The sequence below is a fragment of the Brachycentrus maculatus genome, unplaced genomic scaffold, assembly GCF_059751285.1.
Source record: "Brachycentrus maculatus isolate JH-2025_06_01 unplaced genomic scaffold, ASM5975128v1 h1tg000070l, whole genome shotgun sequence".
NCBI lineage: Eukaryota > Metazoa > Arthropoda > Insecta > Trichoptera > Brachycentridae > Brachycentrus > Brachycentrus maculatus.
The window spans coordinates 724058-738680 of NW_028280824.1; the positions used below are offsets into that span (position 1 = coordinate 724058).

At 35.5% G+C, this 14623-nt stretch overlaps 1 protein-coding gene across 11 annotated transcripts in view; it reads right to left on the bottom strand.

The window, feature by feature from the left end:
• The window catches only part of Sin3A (SIN3 transcription regulator family member A), a 66955-nt gene that overhangs the window by 32388 nt on the left and 19944 nt on the right, over window positions 1–14623 (bottom strand). For all 11 annotated transcript variants that reach the window (XM_088257085.1, XM_088257080.1, XM_088257076.1 and 8 more), the window contains exons 3-6: window positions 8476–8566; window positions 3563–3705; window positions 1689–1906; window positions 77–200 (exon numbers count right to left, since the gene is read on the bottom strand). In XM_088257085.1, the coding sequence (XP_088113211.1) occupies window positions 77–200; window positions 1689–1906; window positions 3563–3705; window positions 8476–8566 (576 nt within the window). The remainder of the gene's footprint in view (window positions 1–76; window positions 201–1688; window positions 1907–3562; window positions 3706–8475; window positions 8567–14623) is intronic.

Consider the following 14623-nt stretch of genomic DNA (forward strand, 5'->3'; position numbering starts at 1 on the left):
ACCCAATAAAACTTGATTTCACATATTGTAAATTTCTGTAAATATTCTGTTGGGTTTTCCGTGATAAATAAATTACCTGATCGTTGGACTGCACTTCGATCTTGTAGCCAGGCGGCAGGAAGGTGTTGAAGCCGACAATCAGCTCCGGGTGGCCCTTGAACAGGTTGGACACGCGGGCAATTACCCCCGGAGTGTCGATGCTGAGGGTAAAAGAAAACAAAATGAGTCACAAAAATTTTACTCATGCAATTGCCGATAGCATTCTGTTCTCTCTGCCCAGCTAGGCAGGGAAGCGGTGCGATGGTTAGTTAGTTAGAAATGCGGCATTTCTCGGCGCCAGCTGATTGTGTGCAGAAATTATCGTTCTTAATAATAATAATAATAATTTGGATAAATTGTACAGCGCCATTTTCGTAAAATTGTCCGCCTCCGTAGTGTTATGGTCAGCACGCTCGGCTACCATTCTGGAGGTCCCGGGTTCGATTCCCAGGGGGGTCAAATAAATATAAGTGAATTTTTCACTCTAATATTTATTCCATATTACCCTGGACTGGTATCTGAAGCGGAGGGCTGATCACCTTTCCTTCATGTGTTAACAATCAAGATAACACTGCGTTTGTATGATGCAGTGCCCTATGCTCCATTGGGGTGCGGATAAGGGTTTGAATGAATGTATAGCGCCATTTTCGTAAAATACTACCTCAAGGGCATTTATAAAGACATGGATAATAATAGGATGATGGTGATTATGATGTACAAAATATAAATGGATTAAAACGTCCTCAAGTTCTTCTTCTTTTATTCTTCTTCATGAGCCCTCTGACCTCCACTGTCGTATATAGGCCTCTTCCCTTCTTTCCGTTTCCTCTGGTCGGTTGCTGTTTGCAGCCAGTTTCTACCCCCCATAGCGACTTTGTCGTCGGACAATCTCTTTTGGGGTCTTCCGACACCTCTTTTGCTCTCCCAAGGTCTCCATCGTAGAGTTCTTGGGGTCCATCTTGTCGGGTCCTGCCTTACAATATGTCCTGCCCTCTGCCATTTGAGTTTTGCCGCGTGATCCATGATGTCCTCTACTTTGGTTCTTTTCCTGGTATCTTCATTTTTTATTTAATCCCTCAGGCTAAAACCAAGCATGGATATTTCATGGTGCTGTGTGCACTCGAGCTTCACTCCATTTCTCTTTGTCGGAGCCATAGTATCTAGTGCAAAGTTTCCCAACCCTGTATGTGCCCGCCACTATTCGGCAGACACAGAATTTTTTCATAAAGATTCATAATTTTTTTTAATTATTTTTATTTATTTGTTAGTTTAAATTTTTTTGAGTGCCAAGGTTTATTAAATACATTCCTATGTTTGCGATATTGTATGTATGAATGGTTCCTTTACTGACAGTACTTAAAAATGAGTAGATTAAAAATAGGTGGCGGCCGCCACCCTACCGATATTTTAGAATGTGCTGAGTACAAAAAGGTTGGGAACCCCTGGTCTAGTGCATATGTGCTCGCTAGCAGTGTGCAGGATTCATAAACTATTCTTTTTAAACAGGTCGGAATCTCTTTATTTTGTAGTTTTTTGATAGATGATGTTGTTGAAAGGAGTTGGCAATTTATTAGTTCTCAGCACTTTAAAGGTTCCAAGGTTAAAACACACAGCGCGATATGGTATCTCTCTCTCTCTCTCTCACTCACCTCTGGCTCTTGAACTCCTTCATGATGTCGAGGAAGTCGTTGTAGACCTGCGGCTGGTTGTTGAACTTGTACTTGACCTGGTCCAGGTATGAGAGCGCGTCCTCCACCTTGAGGCGCTGGAACTGCGCGTTGCCCGCCACCGGCGTGCCCGCCACGCCCACGCCCACCACGCCCATGCCCGGCGCGCCGCCCCCCGGAGACTGTCCGCCGCCTGCGGTCTGGCAACACAACACATTTGTTAATTCAATACATGACAAACTCGCATTTTAATTTTTTTTATTTGTATACATTTATTTAAATCACAATTTATACATATTAAGAATTTTTTTTTTTGCAGATTCCCACCAAGCCACCTTGTGTGTCTTGTCGGTGGAGTTCTTTTTTAATACATTTTATATTGTTTTTAACCATTTTAACCTAATATACACACAAAAAAGAGAAAAAAATCAAGAATATTAACATCTTTGAATTTTCATAAAATTAACTCTTGATCATTTACCCATTCCTTTAATTTGCATTTGTTCCATATTTTATTTAAACCTCTAACATCCGTCGGCAACAAAAATAATGGCGCCTCTAAAACTGTTCGGAATGATATATTGCAGTATTCGATTCCCATATTTATTGTTAATTCTTAAGACTATCAAACCTTAGTTGTGTGTAAATTGTGTATCATGGTTGTGTACTAAAGGATTTCGATATTTTTGACTAGTTTGTTGTTCAACAATGATACTCAAAAGGCGGAAAACATTCATTTTGTTTATTCGATACATATCAAACTCGCATTCAAGGCAGAAAACATCCATAGACATGAACAAATACAGCCGCCGATAATTAGCAATGTTACCAATATTAAAATAAGTCCATCGTTTCCGCGACGTCATACATCACCAACTTACGAAAACAACGTATTTACGAAGGCGAATTTTCAAAAAGAGAATGATGAATGAAAATATTGATTATATCGGCAGTTATAAACACAAAACGAGTCTAATACAATCCTTTGTAGGTTCAGTATCTTAACCCTTAGAGTGCGAACCGTCGATAGATGGACTCTCTATGAATGCGTATAAAGTGCGGAGCGTCGGAATACCGACTATTGCGCAATTTGATTTAGGTATCGACCTGTACGGACGTGTCTTGGCGCGCGCATGTATAACCTTTTTTAATACGTTAATAATATTTATAAATGACCCTTTAAAATTATTTTGCTGTGAATTTAACATTGATTTTTGTATTTTTTTTAAGTAAAGTTTTTTATTACTACCTACAAAATGTCAAATTCGTCAAGTAGTGATGATGAAAAGCAAATAGCAATTTATGCAAAATATGTGAAAATAAGCTCAGCACTACAAGGGTTAAATAAGAAATTCGTCCTGTCTGATAATGATCCATTATATTACAGAGAGGAATATAAAAATATCAGAGCCCGTATTTATTATTTAATAATAAATAATAATAAAACCCTTATCCGCACCCCAATGATGCATGGGGCACTGTGTCATATAAACGCAGTGTTATCTTGATCGTTTACACATGAAGGAAAGGTGATCAGGCCTCCGCTTCAGGTACCAGTCCATGGTAGTATTGAATAAATATTACAGTGAATAAATCACTTATATTTATTTAACCTTCCTTGGGAATCGAACCCAGGACCTCCAGAACGGTCCAGAACTACGGAGGCGGACATTTATTATATACCATATTGATATTCCCATTTTAAAAAGAGAGTTAGTAAATACAGCGGGAGAGGAAGGCTAACGTGAGAAGTTTTATAGCATTTACAGTGCCGGTGATGTGATTTGAGGCCTGCCTTCCAAGTCGCTTTACCGAATCAATTAATCGAGATAATTGCGTCCAGCTGGGGTGGTTACCTTGTGGCGGAGCTGCACAGGCGGCATCATGTGCTGCACGGTCGGGGGCTGGGAGGAGGTCAGCTTGGGGGCCTGCCCGGGGAACGGCGCCCCCGCGTACTGCAGAGTCCCCTTCGAGTAGTTAATCACCTGCTGCGTGCTCACTGCAGGACAAACAAAACCAACATTTTAATTCCATTCTCCGATGGCATAAAAAATATACAGAGTTTTATCATTCGCGCCCAACTTTATATATTAATGTTTTGCGATGTTGTCCGTCCCATGCATTACCTAATCATATCGACGGCCCCTACGTAAAGTACTCTATCTGCAAATCTGTTACTTTACAGGAGAGAGCTTAGAAGATTTTTTTGACATATTAAGGGTTTTATCTGAAATTTTAAACTAGTATTATTCATAGATTTATATTATCCACTGAAACTTCGTGATGGAATTGCATTTTTAATATATTATTAGATTAAAACCAATATTTCTAGCTTTTCCACTTTATTTTTATTTGACCAGCGACCGGGTTTCGTCGTCGTCGTCATCAGACTGATGATGTCGGTAACGACGAAACCCGGTCGCTGGTCAAATAAAAATAAAATGGAAAAGCTAAAAATACTGGTTTTAATCCAATAATATATTAGTATTATTCATTCAAAAACACAATAAAAAGATTTTTTAATCGCTTTAAAACTTTGTGCATTGTCAAAATTAAGTAGTTAGCGTTTTAGGATATATATATTTATATATATATATATATATATATATATATATATATATAATTTTTTTACTACCTCAATGGCAGCGCCATCTGTTAAACGTAAAAGCAAATTAACTAATATATATAAAAACCAACATCGTATTTCATGGGCGCTGCTAAAATATTGTATAGCCTCAAACAACATATTGTAAATGTGTGCTATCTTTGATCTTTCTTTTCCGTTTGACTAGACCGATCCTCAGCAAAACGTGACCAGGTACAGCTAGTACCCAATAAAAGATTGAATCTTTACTTAATAGAGTAAAATACAACTTAAAAAAAAAACTTCTTAGGCAGATTAGTATTTTTTTTTTAGTAATGCTCTGTATCGATTCCAAGGCACATATGTACATCACCACTTATGTACACATATATGCACCTAAAACAAGTATTGTGTAGTAATTCAATGTAGATAGCGTTTTATACGCCTGAAAAATAGGCTTTATGTATTTTATATATTATTTGTTTCTTTATTTTATATATTATTTGTTTCTTTATATTTGTAGATAACGGTCAGTTGATAACATACACCAAATATCTCAAAATTGACAAAAATGTAGTTAGAGCACTTTACGTAGGGCACGTCGATATGATCCATTGCAAATAAAGATCGCAAGGTCCACGCAAGGGAGACAAATTATGACATCATAATTTGCTTTTGTTTGTGCCATTTGAAATATACACACTTAAAAACCTATCCGGGATTGATTTTCTGCTTACAAAACTGCGTCTGGGGAAAGAGTTATTTCTTTAGTATAATAATCTTATGTTTTTTTTTAAATTTTATATCAGTCTTCTTATATTTTTATATTCTTTTATATTCCCATATTCTTTTTTATTTTATTTTATTTTTGTCCGCCTCTGTAGTGTAATGGTCAGCATGCTCGGCTACCGTTCTGGAGGTCCCGGGTTCGATTCCCAGAAGGGTTTAATAAATATAACTGATTTTTTCACTTTAATATTTATTCAATATTACACTGGACTGGTACCTGAAGTGGAGGGCTGATCACCTTTCTTTCATGTGTAATCGATCGAGATAACACTGCGTTTATATGAAGCACTGCCCTATGCACCATTGGGGTGCGGTAAGGGATTTATTATTTTATTATATTCTCAAGCAAAATATTTTCTTGAAGAAAAAAATCTTTCTACTAGAAAGGTTAACAATCATCCCCTCCGTATTTTTATTTTCCTATCCTATTTCCGAGATAAAATTTTTAAACCATCACAATAGTAACTAGACTTGATATGGATAATACGGCCCGTCTAGTATACTATTTTGTTTGCAAATTCACACTCTTTAATGCATATAGGTAAGCGAGTGACACACGCGGGAAATAGTGTACAAATATGTTCTTTATGATTATGATTCATGTTTACAAGTGTATATTATAAGAATGTAATATAATAATACAAAGTGTTCTTCAAACCCCTTATCCGCACCCCAATGGTGCATAGGGCACTGCAATATATAAACGCAGTGTTATCTTGATCGTAAACACAAGAAGGAAAGGTTATCAGCCCTCCGCTTCAGATACCAGTCCAGGGTTATTTTGAATAAATATTAGAGTGAAAAAATCACTTAAATTTATTTGAACCCCCCTCCAGAATGGTAGCCGAGCATGCTGACCTTACACTACGGAGGCGGACTTGTGACGGACAAAGCGTATTGTATTATAATATTATGTATTTCAACCAAATATTATCTCGTATACCAAACATAAAACTATGCCAAATAGGAATAATTATCAAATATTTGGTGCATCTCTGGTGTTCACCAAGATGCGAGCCGGTTGTCGTAACGTAACATTTGCAGCGAGCATCCGACTTCGGACGGAGCACTCTGAACGCTGTACTGACTATACAAATACTCGTATTGTAACGTGTAACGTTACAACCAAATGACTCCGATCAGTCCCCACCTTTAGCAACATCACTGGCTACAATTTTAGCAATATCACTGGCTATAATTTTAGCATAATGTGTAAGACGGAGGATATCAATTATATAATTTTAGAATAATGTGCAAGACGGAGGATATCGTGAGGAGGGGACGACAACGAAGGGGATACGGGAATGAACATATAAACAGAATGTCAGACGACAGACTTCCACGTATCGCTATTCAAGGTAACCCTGAAGGACGCAGACCCCCAGGCAGACCTCCGAAAAGATGGAAAGGCAGCAGGGAGTCAACATCCCAAGGGCGACAGATCCTTAGGATCTACAAAAAGAAAAAGAAGATAATTTAAGTAATACACCACTGGCTATAATTTTAGAATTCTGAACCCTGCTAGAGTTAGTGCTCGTGAATGTGTATGCACGTCAACCTGCCAGCGTCACTGGACACGGTTCCAGAGTTAAAAGAAACAGCCGTGATTCGCCGCACAGCCAATGCTAATGACGATGGTAATGCAGTCAGCTCAGGAGACCTCCGCTGACTTTATTGTAATTAGGTATTTGTACGGCAAGGAAATTTGGTGGAGTTCTAATTTGAATTTGAAACTGTTGGCTGGACTTTGCAACTTACGCGAGTGTGTAAAAAATTATGTTTTTATTCATCAATTATTTGAGCCATTCTACTTGAATCGACAGTTAATATATTATTTTTTGACATCTCATCAAAGATGAAGAAAAATATGGAACATAGGCTGGTTTAAGTGATTTTACACAGGTGTAACTTTCACCAATTCTACCCATTATTGACAACCACACTACTTAAATTCTTGGAAGTTCTATATATATATATGAACCAATTTATAAACCTTGTTCTTGAATCACTAGAACTTTACTAGAGACATCTATTGGTGAGATGAAAAGAAGCTTTTTATTGAGCAGAAACTCTTTTATTAGTATGTGAGGTCCGAATCCTGGATTATTATAATCACACACATGAGAAACGCCAGAAAATATAATTTTAATTTTTATCATTTTAGCTTATAATTTGACCAGATAATTTATTTACAACATTTGGAGTGTGTCCAAATACTTAATAATATGAAAAATACTCCTATAATTGGAGATAATCCAGATTTATGAACAAGTATTTGGACGCACTCAAAATGTTGTAAACAGTTTATATAGTTTGACATAAATATAAAGTAAATCCTCCATATTACAGATTATTTGGGAGGAGAGGGTGCCCGTTAAAGCCATATAAGTTTAAAAAAAAAATCTTTAATATGAAGACTGTATTGAAAACACAAAACAAACAAAATTTCATTTAAAAAATCTAATAAAAATTTAAATAATCTAAATCTAAAAAGTCCCTTTGTCTTGGGACACTCATCATGAAGTGACATTGCTGTTTGATATCGACGCACTTGCTTTTGGCAATCCTGCTTTGGAAATCATGTTTTGTTTGCAATTTTAAAGTTTTGACACATAATTTGTGATTATCATGGCCGCTAAAAATTGTTTACATGCGGCGACGCCTGAATTTAAGCATCCGCAATATTAACAGGACATTTTTTATGTTTTTGACCATACTTTTTGTGCATAATATCCAAAGTTCGTTATATCAAAGCTTTACTGTACTGATCATTTTGAATTGGTGTTATATGAAATTATAGAAGTCTGTTATATCAAAGCTTTGAAAATGAAATTGGTTTTATATGAAATTATCTAAGTCTGTTATATCAAAGCTTTGCTGTACTGATTATTTTGAATCGGTGTTATAAAAAATAAAATAAAAATCATGAAAATAATAACTATACATTATTATTATTTTTACTTAGCGAATTAATACACTAAATATGTGAGAGGTATTTCTACCCGTTAGGTCGATTGATGCTTGAAAACGCAAGGTTATCTTCTATGCCGGCCTCATTCCAATGGTAGAAAAGAAGGAATTATCCAATATTTTTATATGAATATTATAAACCAATCTCTTTATTAAGGTCTTAATTATATGTCTCTATCGAATCCCGTCGCCAGCATTCTGCAGGTGTAAAAACTACCTGTCCAAAATGTGTTAATAATAAAGACTCTAAAAATCAGAGTTTAATTTTAATATTCAATATATAATTTATAAGATGGTATTGATATAGCCTCATCATTATCTTGAATTAGTGTAATTGCTCGTAATAAAAATCAAAATGAGGATGGCGTATTGAGGTCCGATTCAAAGCGAAAACGCGCAAGGAAGAAAATGATTGAATATGCTCACCGATAATAGTAGTTTGGTGCGAAGAGGGGGCTTCGTGGAGTCCCACGGCGCCCCCGGGCCCATGCACAGTGCCAACCGTCTGCGGCTGTATCTGGAATCAATCAAAACTAATTACATACTGTTCAATTGGCGTCCATCACTTGAATGTTAATTGGGAATGTGATCTTGGGCGCTTCGGTCCCTGCATAGATCTACACGACTCACGGGAAGATTGTATTGAGGTCCGATTCACATTTGACACAACAGCTGCGCCTGGCACACACGTCTGTGCCAGATTTATTAATATTAACCCTTAATAACTAAACATCCGGCTGACTACGCAATTGAAACTGTGAAACTTATTAAAATTAGGAACCGGGGTTATATGACACAGTTTGGTTTATTAGGAATGAATGTAATAATGTCCACCTCCGTGGTGTAATGGTTAGTGTGTTCAGGTACTGTGCTGGAGGTCCCAGGCTCGATTCCCAGGGGAGGGGGGTGAAAAGAAATATTAGTGATTTTACACAAATATTTATTTAACCCTGGACTGGTCCCTGAAGCGCAGGGGTGATTACCTTGCCTTCATGTAATGGAATGATCAAGATAACACTGCGTTAATACGATGCAGTGCCCTATGCACCATTGGGTGCGGATAAGGGTTAGAAGAATGTAAGAAACATTTAACAATAAATCACTATTCTGCAAAGCTACTACATATCGCTCATTCCTTTCAAGAACGTCATAAATAAAAAATCGTCAATTTTCAGTTGTGCATGTTTTCGGAATGCCCAGAAAATGTACTATATCCCGGCAAAAGAGGCATATTTTTAACTTAATATTTACCCGCTACAGGGTAGTAAGTGTTGTTTTTGCATTTTGAAGAAAACGTATTGTTTAATTATTTTTTTAAATATACTAAATATTTTTCAAATGGAGAAAAAACCTTCAGGTTTTACCTAAAAAGATCTGTTGCACAGTAAAAAGTTTAATAAGTGGCTTGATGTTTATTTTTAATACATTGTGATTTCTTTTTAAACTTTAAAAACGTTCTCCTGAAAATTCAAGTTTTTTGATTTATGACGTTCTTGAAAGGAGTGAGCGATGTGTGAATATTGTGCGATCCACAAATGGCATTGTATCTACAAATATAGTTTAGTTATCTGGGATTAATATGTACATTAAAAACAAAACATATTAACACAATATTTTATGTTCTAAATCTTTGTTCACAAATCTAGGTTTTGTCCACTTGGGAGTTATATATTTTAGATATTCATATCTCAACATAGATGAAGAATAAGGAAATCAGGATATTTACAGAGAGAAAAAAGAGGTGACAGAAGACCCCAAAAGAGATGGTCCGACAACATAGTCGCTGTGGGGGGAAGAAACTGGCTGCAAGCAGCAACCGACCGGAAATGGAAAGAAGGGGAAGAGGCCTATATCCAGCAGTGGAGGACAGAGAGCTCATGAAGAAGAAGAAGACAGGGCTCCACCATTTTTTTAATATACATATATTTTTTCTCTATCATTATCATTTCCATACCATAATCTAAGTCTAAGTGTGTGTATTATGGTATGTTTTAGGTTGATTTTTTTTTTATTTTAAATTTTTTTGCGCTACTGAAACTATCTAAAACTAACTAACAAACAACCATCACGCCGCTTCCCCGTAGGGGTAGGCAGAGTGAATAGAATGCCACACCACTCTGTCTTTGCATTCGCCTCTTCCAAGTTCATCCATTTCCTCATACATACTCACCGATTATTACGACTCCTAACCTGACCGCTTTCAAGTATTTGGCATACCTGATCGTGCCATGTTTTTCTCGGTTTTCCTCTGCTTATTTTTCCAATTACATTTCCCTCATAAATTTGTTTTACCATTCTTTCCTCACTCATTCGTTCTACATGTCCAAACCATCCCAACACACCTTTCTTAATTTTATCAATAAATCTAAATAATAATAAACGATCTAAAACTATCGTTATTATTACAACCTGTCATGGGCTGGCTTAAGCGGTCACGTTAAGCGTTCATTAAACATTCACCAATATAACCATGATTGATCGCAGTACTCAAATTTCGGAAGTGGTATTTATCCATCAAATCAATTTCATGTGAAAGGTGTCAATTTTTTTTTTTTTTTTTATTCATTTAATATATTTACATTTTTATTTATAACATAATAACATTTGAATCATTTATACATATGTAGAACTTTTATATTTCGATTCGCTGTGCCTCTCCATAAAAGAGTCTGTGCTCTTGTGCTTGGAAAGGGACTTACACTCGTGGTTTAATGTTATATAATAAAAGATATAATAGTTTTTTTAATATATTTTTTTAAAGATTTAAATGTATAGAGCTTTAATTTTTTTCTTGAGGATTTTTATATCATCTATTTTTTTTATTTCTTTAGGGAGTTTATTGAAATGTTTGATTGCCAAATATTTGAAGTTTTGCTGAAATTGCTTGGTGTTGCATTTTGGAATAGAAAAATCGTTTGAGAATCTCGATGATAAATTCTTTGTTAAATTTAAATAGTTGTCACCCTTTAGTATTTGAAAAACTGCGGTTTTTTTATAAATGGATTCTATATTTGGGACTTGAAATTTTTTAAATAATAATTTTGTTGGAAATATGTTTTTTTTTTTCAAGATGACTTTAATTATGGTTTTCTGTACTATTTTCACTGAGTTCAGTATGTTGTTGTATGAGCCTCCCCATGCAATAATGCCATACTGTAGTAGTGAGTGAACGATAGCATAGTAAACTCTTTTTAGGTTGTCGATGGTTAGTATGTTTCGGATTCTAATGAATATATATATGCATTTTCTTATTCGTTTTACTAGTTCATTAATGTGACTATGGTATTTCAAATGTTGGTCTATTATTACACCTAGATATTTTATTTCTTTTTTGGACATAAAACAGAACATAAGTTTTTGCAATTTGAATCCCTGCAGTCACCATTGTGAATTGTAATTTTTATATTTGTCGGTATTTTGAGTTTATGGAAGGTTTTAATTAAATTAATTAATTAATAAAGGTCAATTGAAGGTTTTATAAAGTGCACTCGCTCACAAACGAATTCACATCCTTGGAGGACCTCTACTGGACTCCGAGAAGGTGAAGCTCCTACCACCAAGACAGGTGGTGAGTTACATGACTCACGTAGGTCTTGGCAGTGAGCTGTAATACAGAGGGAGGTCACAATATCAGACCTAATATGGTCGCAGTGACATAAGGGATGCAAGATCCCTAGAGCCCAAATAAAAAAATTAAGAAGTGAACGAGCCCATGACAGATTGTGAGCCCTGTAAATACCCCAGCTTGCATGTTTTCCAAGTATGTTGAGATGTCAATATAAACCAATAATATACATATATCGCTCACTCCTTTCAACAACGTCATATCAAAGAACTTTATTTTTCAGGAGAATGTTTTTTAAGTCTAAAAATATAATGTAATATACTTAAAATAAATATCAAGCCACTTATTGAAGTTTTACTGTGCAACAGAACTTTTTAGGTTAAACCTGAATATTTTTCTCCATTTGAAAAATATTTAGTTTATTTAAAAAATGTTATATATATTTTTTATATCGCTCACTCCTTTCAAGAACGTTATAAATAAAAAAAACTTGATTTTTCAGGAGAACGTTCTTTTCTTATTAAACTTTTTACTGTGCAAGAGATCTTTTTAGGTAAAACCTGAAGGTTTTTTCTCCATTTGAAAAATAAAGTATATTTTTAAAAATAATAAAACGATACCGTTTCTTCAAAATGCAAAAACAACACTTTCTGCCCTGTAGCGGGTAAATATTAAGTTAAAAATATGCCTCTTTTGCTGGGATATAGTACATTTTCTGGGCATTCCGAAAACATGCACAACTGAATATTGACGATTTTTGATTTATGACGTTTTTGAAGGAGTGAGCGATATATGTAATATATACAAACATATAACTAAGCATAGGCAAGAGGAATACATCTATTATTAGATAATGCAGCATTACCCCCTCAGAGAACATATTCTCAACAGATTTTCATTATTAATAACTGGGTATGTAACTTCCAACAAGACTGTCAGAAATGTATTCGCGTTCTCACAAATCACAAAAGACACAGAATGCAGTAAAAATAGGATCACTCAGACAAATGTATGGCAAAATTACGAGTGGTAGGCTAATTGATAAAATTAACAAAAGGCATGTTGAGATGATTTAGGCATGTGGAACCAACGAGAGGAGACATAACAGTTCAACAAATATGAGGCAAAAACGAAGCAGAGGAAGGCCGAGGAAAATTTGGCATGATCAAGTTCATCAAATAGTTGGGCGTGGACAGGCCAGAGGTGGGAAAAATCCGTGGATTTGTATGAGACAAATGAATGTGAAAGGGAAGAATATTGCACAATAGAAAGAGAAGAATGACATTCTATCCTTTCTTTCTACGTTTGCTTTGAATCGCCTTGATGGTGTTACAAATTATTTAAAAAATAACCATTTTAAGAGTGTCATAATAATCCAATAATCTCTAGTGATTTCTACATGAATCTGGGTATGCAACCCTGAGTGCCCTAGCCATTGCTGCTATTCTCCTATTCCTCTCCCATAGTACCTAATATTCCTCCTCCTTTTCCTTTCCCAAATAAAAGTAATATCCTTCAACCTAAACGCTTTCATGTCACCTACATCTTATCACATATATTCCACCTCTAATTATTATATTTTTCCCATTGCCTTTGCATATCAACAATGAGAATGTTGCACGTGTGTAAAGTGATCACTTAAACCAGCCCATGACAGTCGTCAGCCCCGCAAATGCCCAGACTTCCACACTCTTCTTCATCTTTGAGGTCAAAAAATTATACTAAAAATCTTCTTCAAACCCTTATCTGCACCTCAATGGTGCATAGGGCACTGCATCAGATAAACACAGTGTTTCTTGATCATTAACACATGAAGGAAAGGTGATCAGCCCTCCGCTTCAGATACCAGTCCAGGGTAATATTGAATAAATATTAGAGTGAAAAAAATCACGTATATTTATTTGACCCCTCCCCTGGGAATTGAACCCGGGACCTCCAGTACGGTAGCCTAGCGTGCTGACCATTACACTACGGAGGCGGACAAAATCAGTGTTTGATTTTAAAATTAAAAATATAAATTATGGAGTTGTACAAATTAAACCCCAAATTGATAAGGAAATATTTCAGAATTGAATAAGAATTGTATTTGTGAATTACAAGTGCAGCTGTTTTAACCCTTATCACTGGAATGCTATTTGATACTTTGTTTTAACAGCTGTTTGCAATTAGTGCATCGTAATTCGCACATACGTGAGAAGAAATAAGAGGTCGCAGTTACTGTTTTTGACCCCTGGTATCACCAACCAGAAACCTAGAGAATTAATTAATTTATAATTTAAGTTTTACTTATAAACAACACTATTTTTTACCCGCCATACACATATGAACGTACGTGATACGCGCGGGTTTTCTTCACCATTCCGCGCTAACCCGTATGACCTACAAGAAAATATATTTGTTCCAAAAATATTTAATGCGTACCGGATACACTGACAATTTTTTGTCAGGTTTCATACCTGACAATATTTTGTGACAACAAACGGTGTGATTTTTTTTTGGTTGTTTATAAAAAATATGCCGGAAAATAACCCAAAGGTAGGGGGTGGTTATTATCTATTGTGACATGTCGCTCACTCCTTTCAACAACGTTATAAATCAAAAATCTAGAATTTTCACGAGATCGTTTTGAAAGTTTAAAAAATATAATGAAATGTAAAAAAAATAACTATCAAGCCACTTATTGAACCTTTTACTGTGCAACAGATCTTTTTAGTTAAAACTGGAATGTTTTTTCTCCATTTGAAAAATATTAAGTATATTTAAAAAAAATAATTAAACAATGCCTTTTCTTCAAAATGCAAAAACAACACTTTCTGCCCTGTAGCGGGTAAATATTAAGTTAAAAATATGCCGCTCTTGCTGGGATATAGTACGTTTTCTGGGCATTCCGAAAACATGAACAACTGAAAATTTACGATTTTTGATTTACGACGTTCTTGAAAGGAGTTAGCGATATTACAAGAAAAGAAATCGAGTTGTTTCGGGCAACAAAACACAGATGGCAAATTC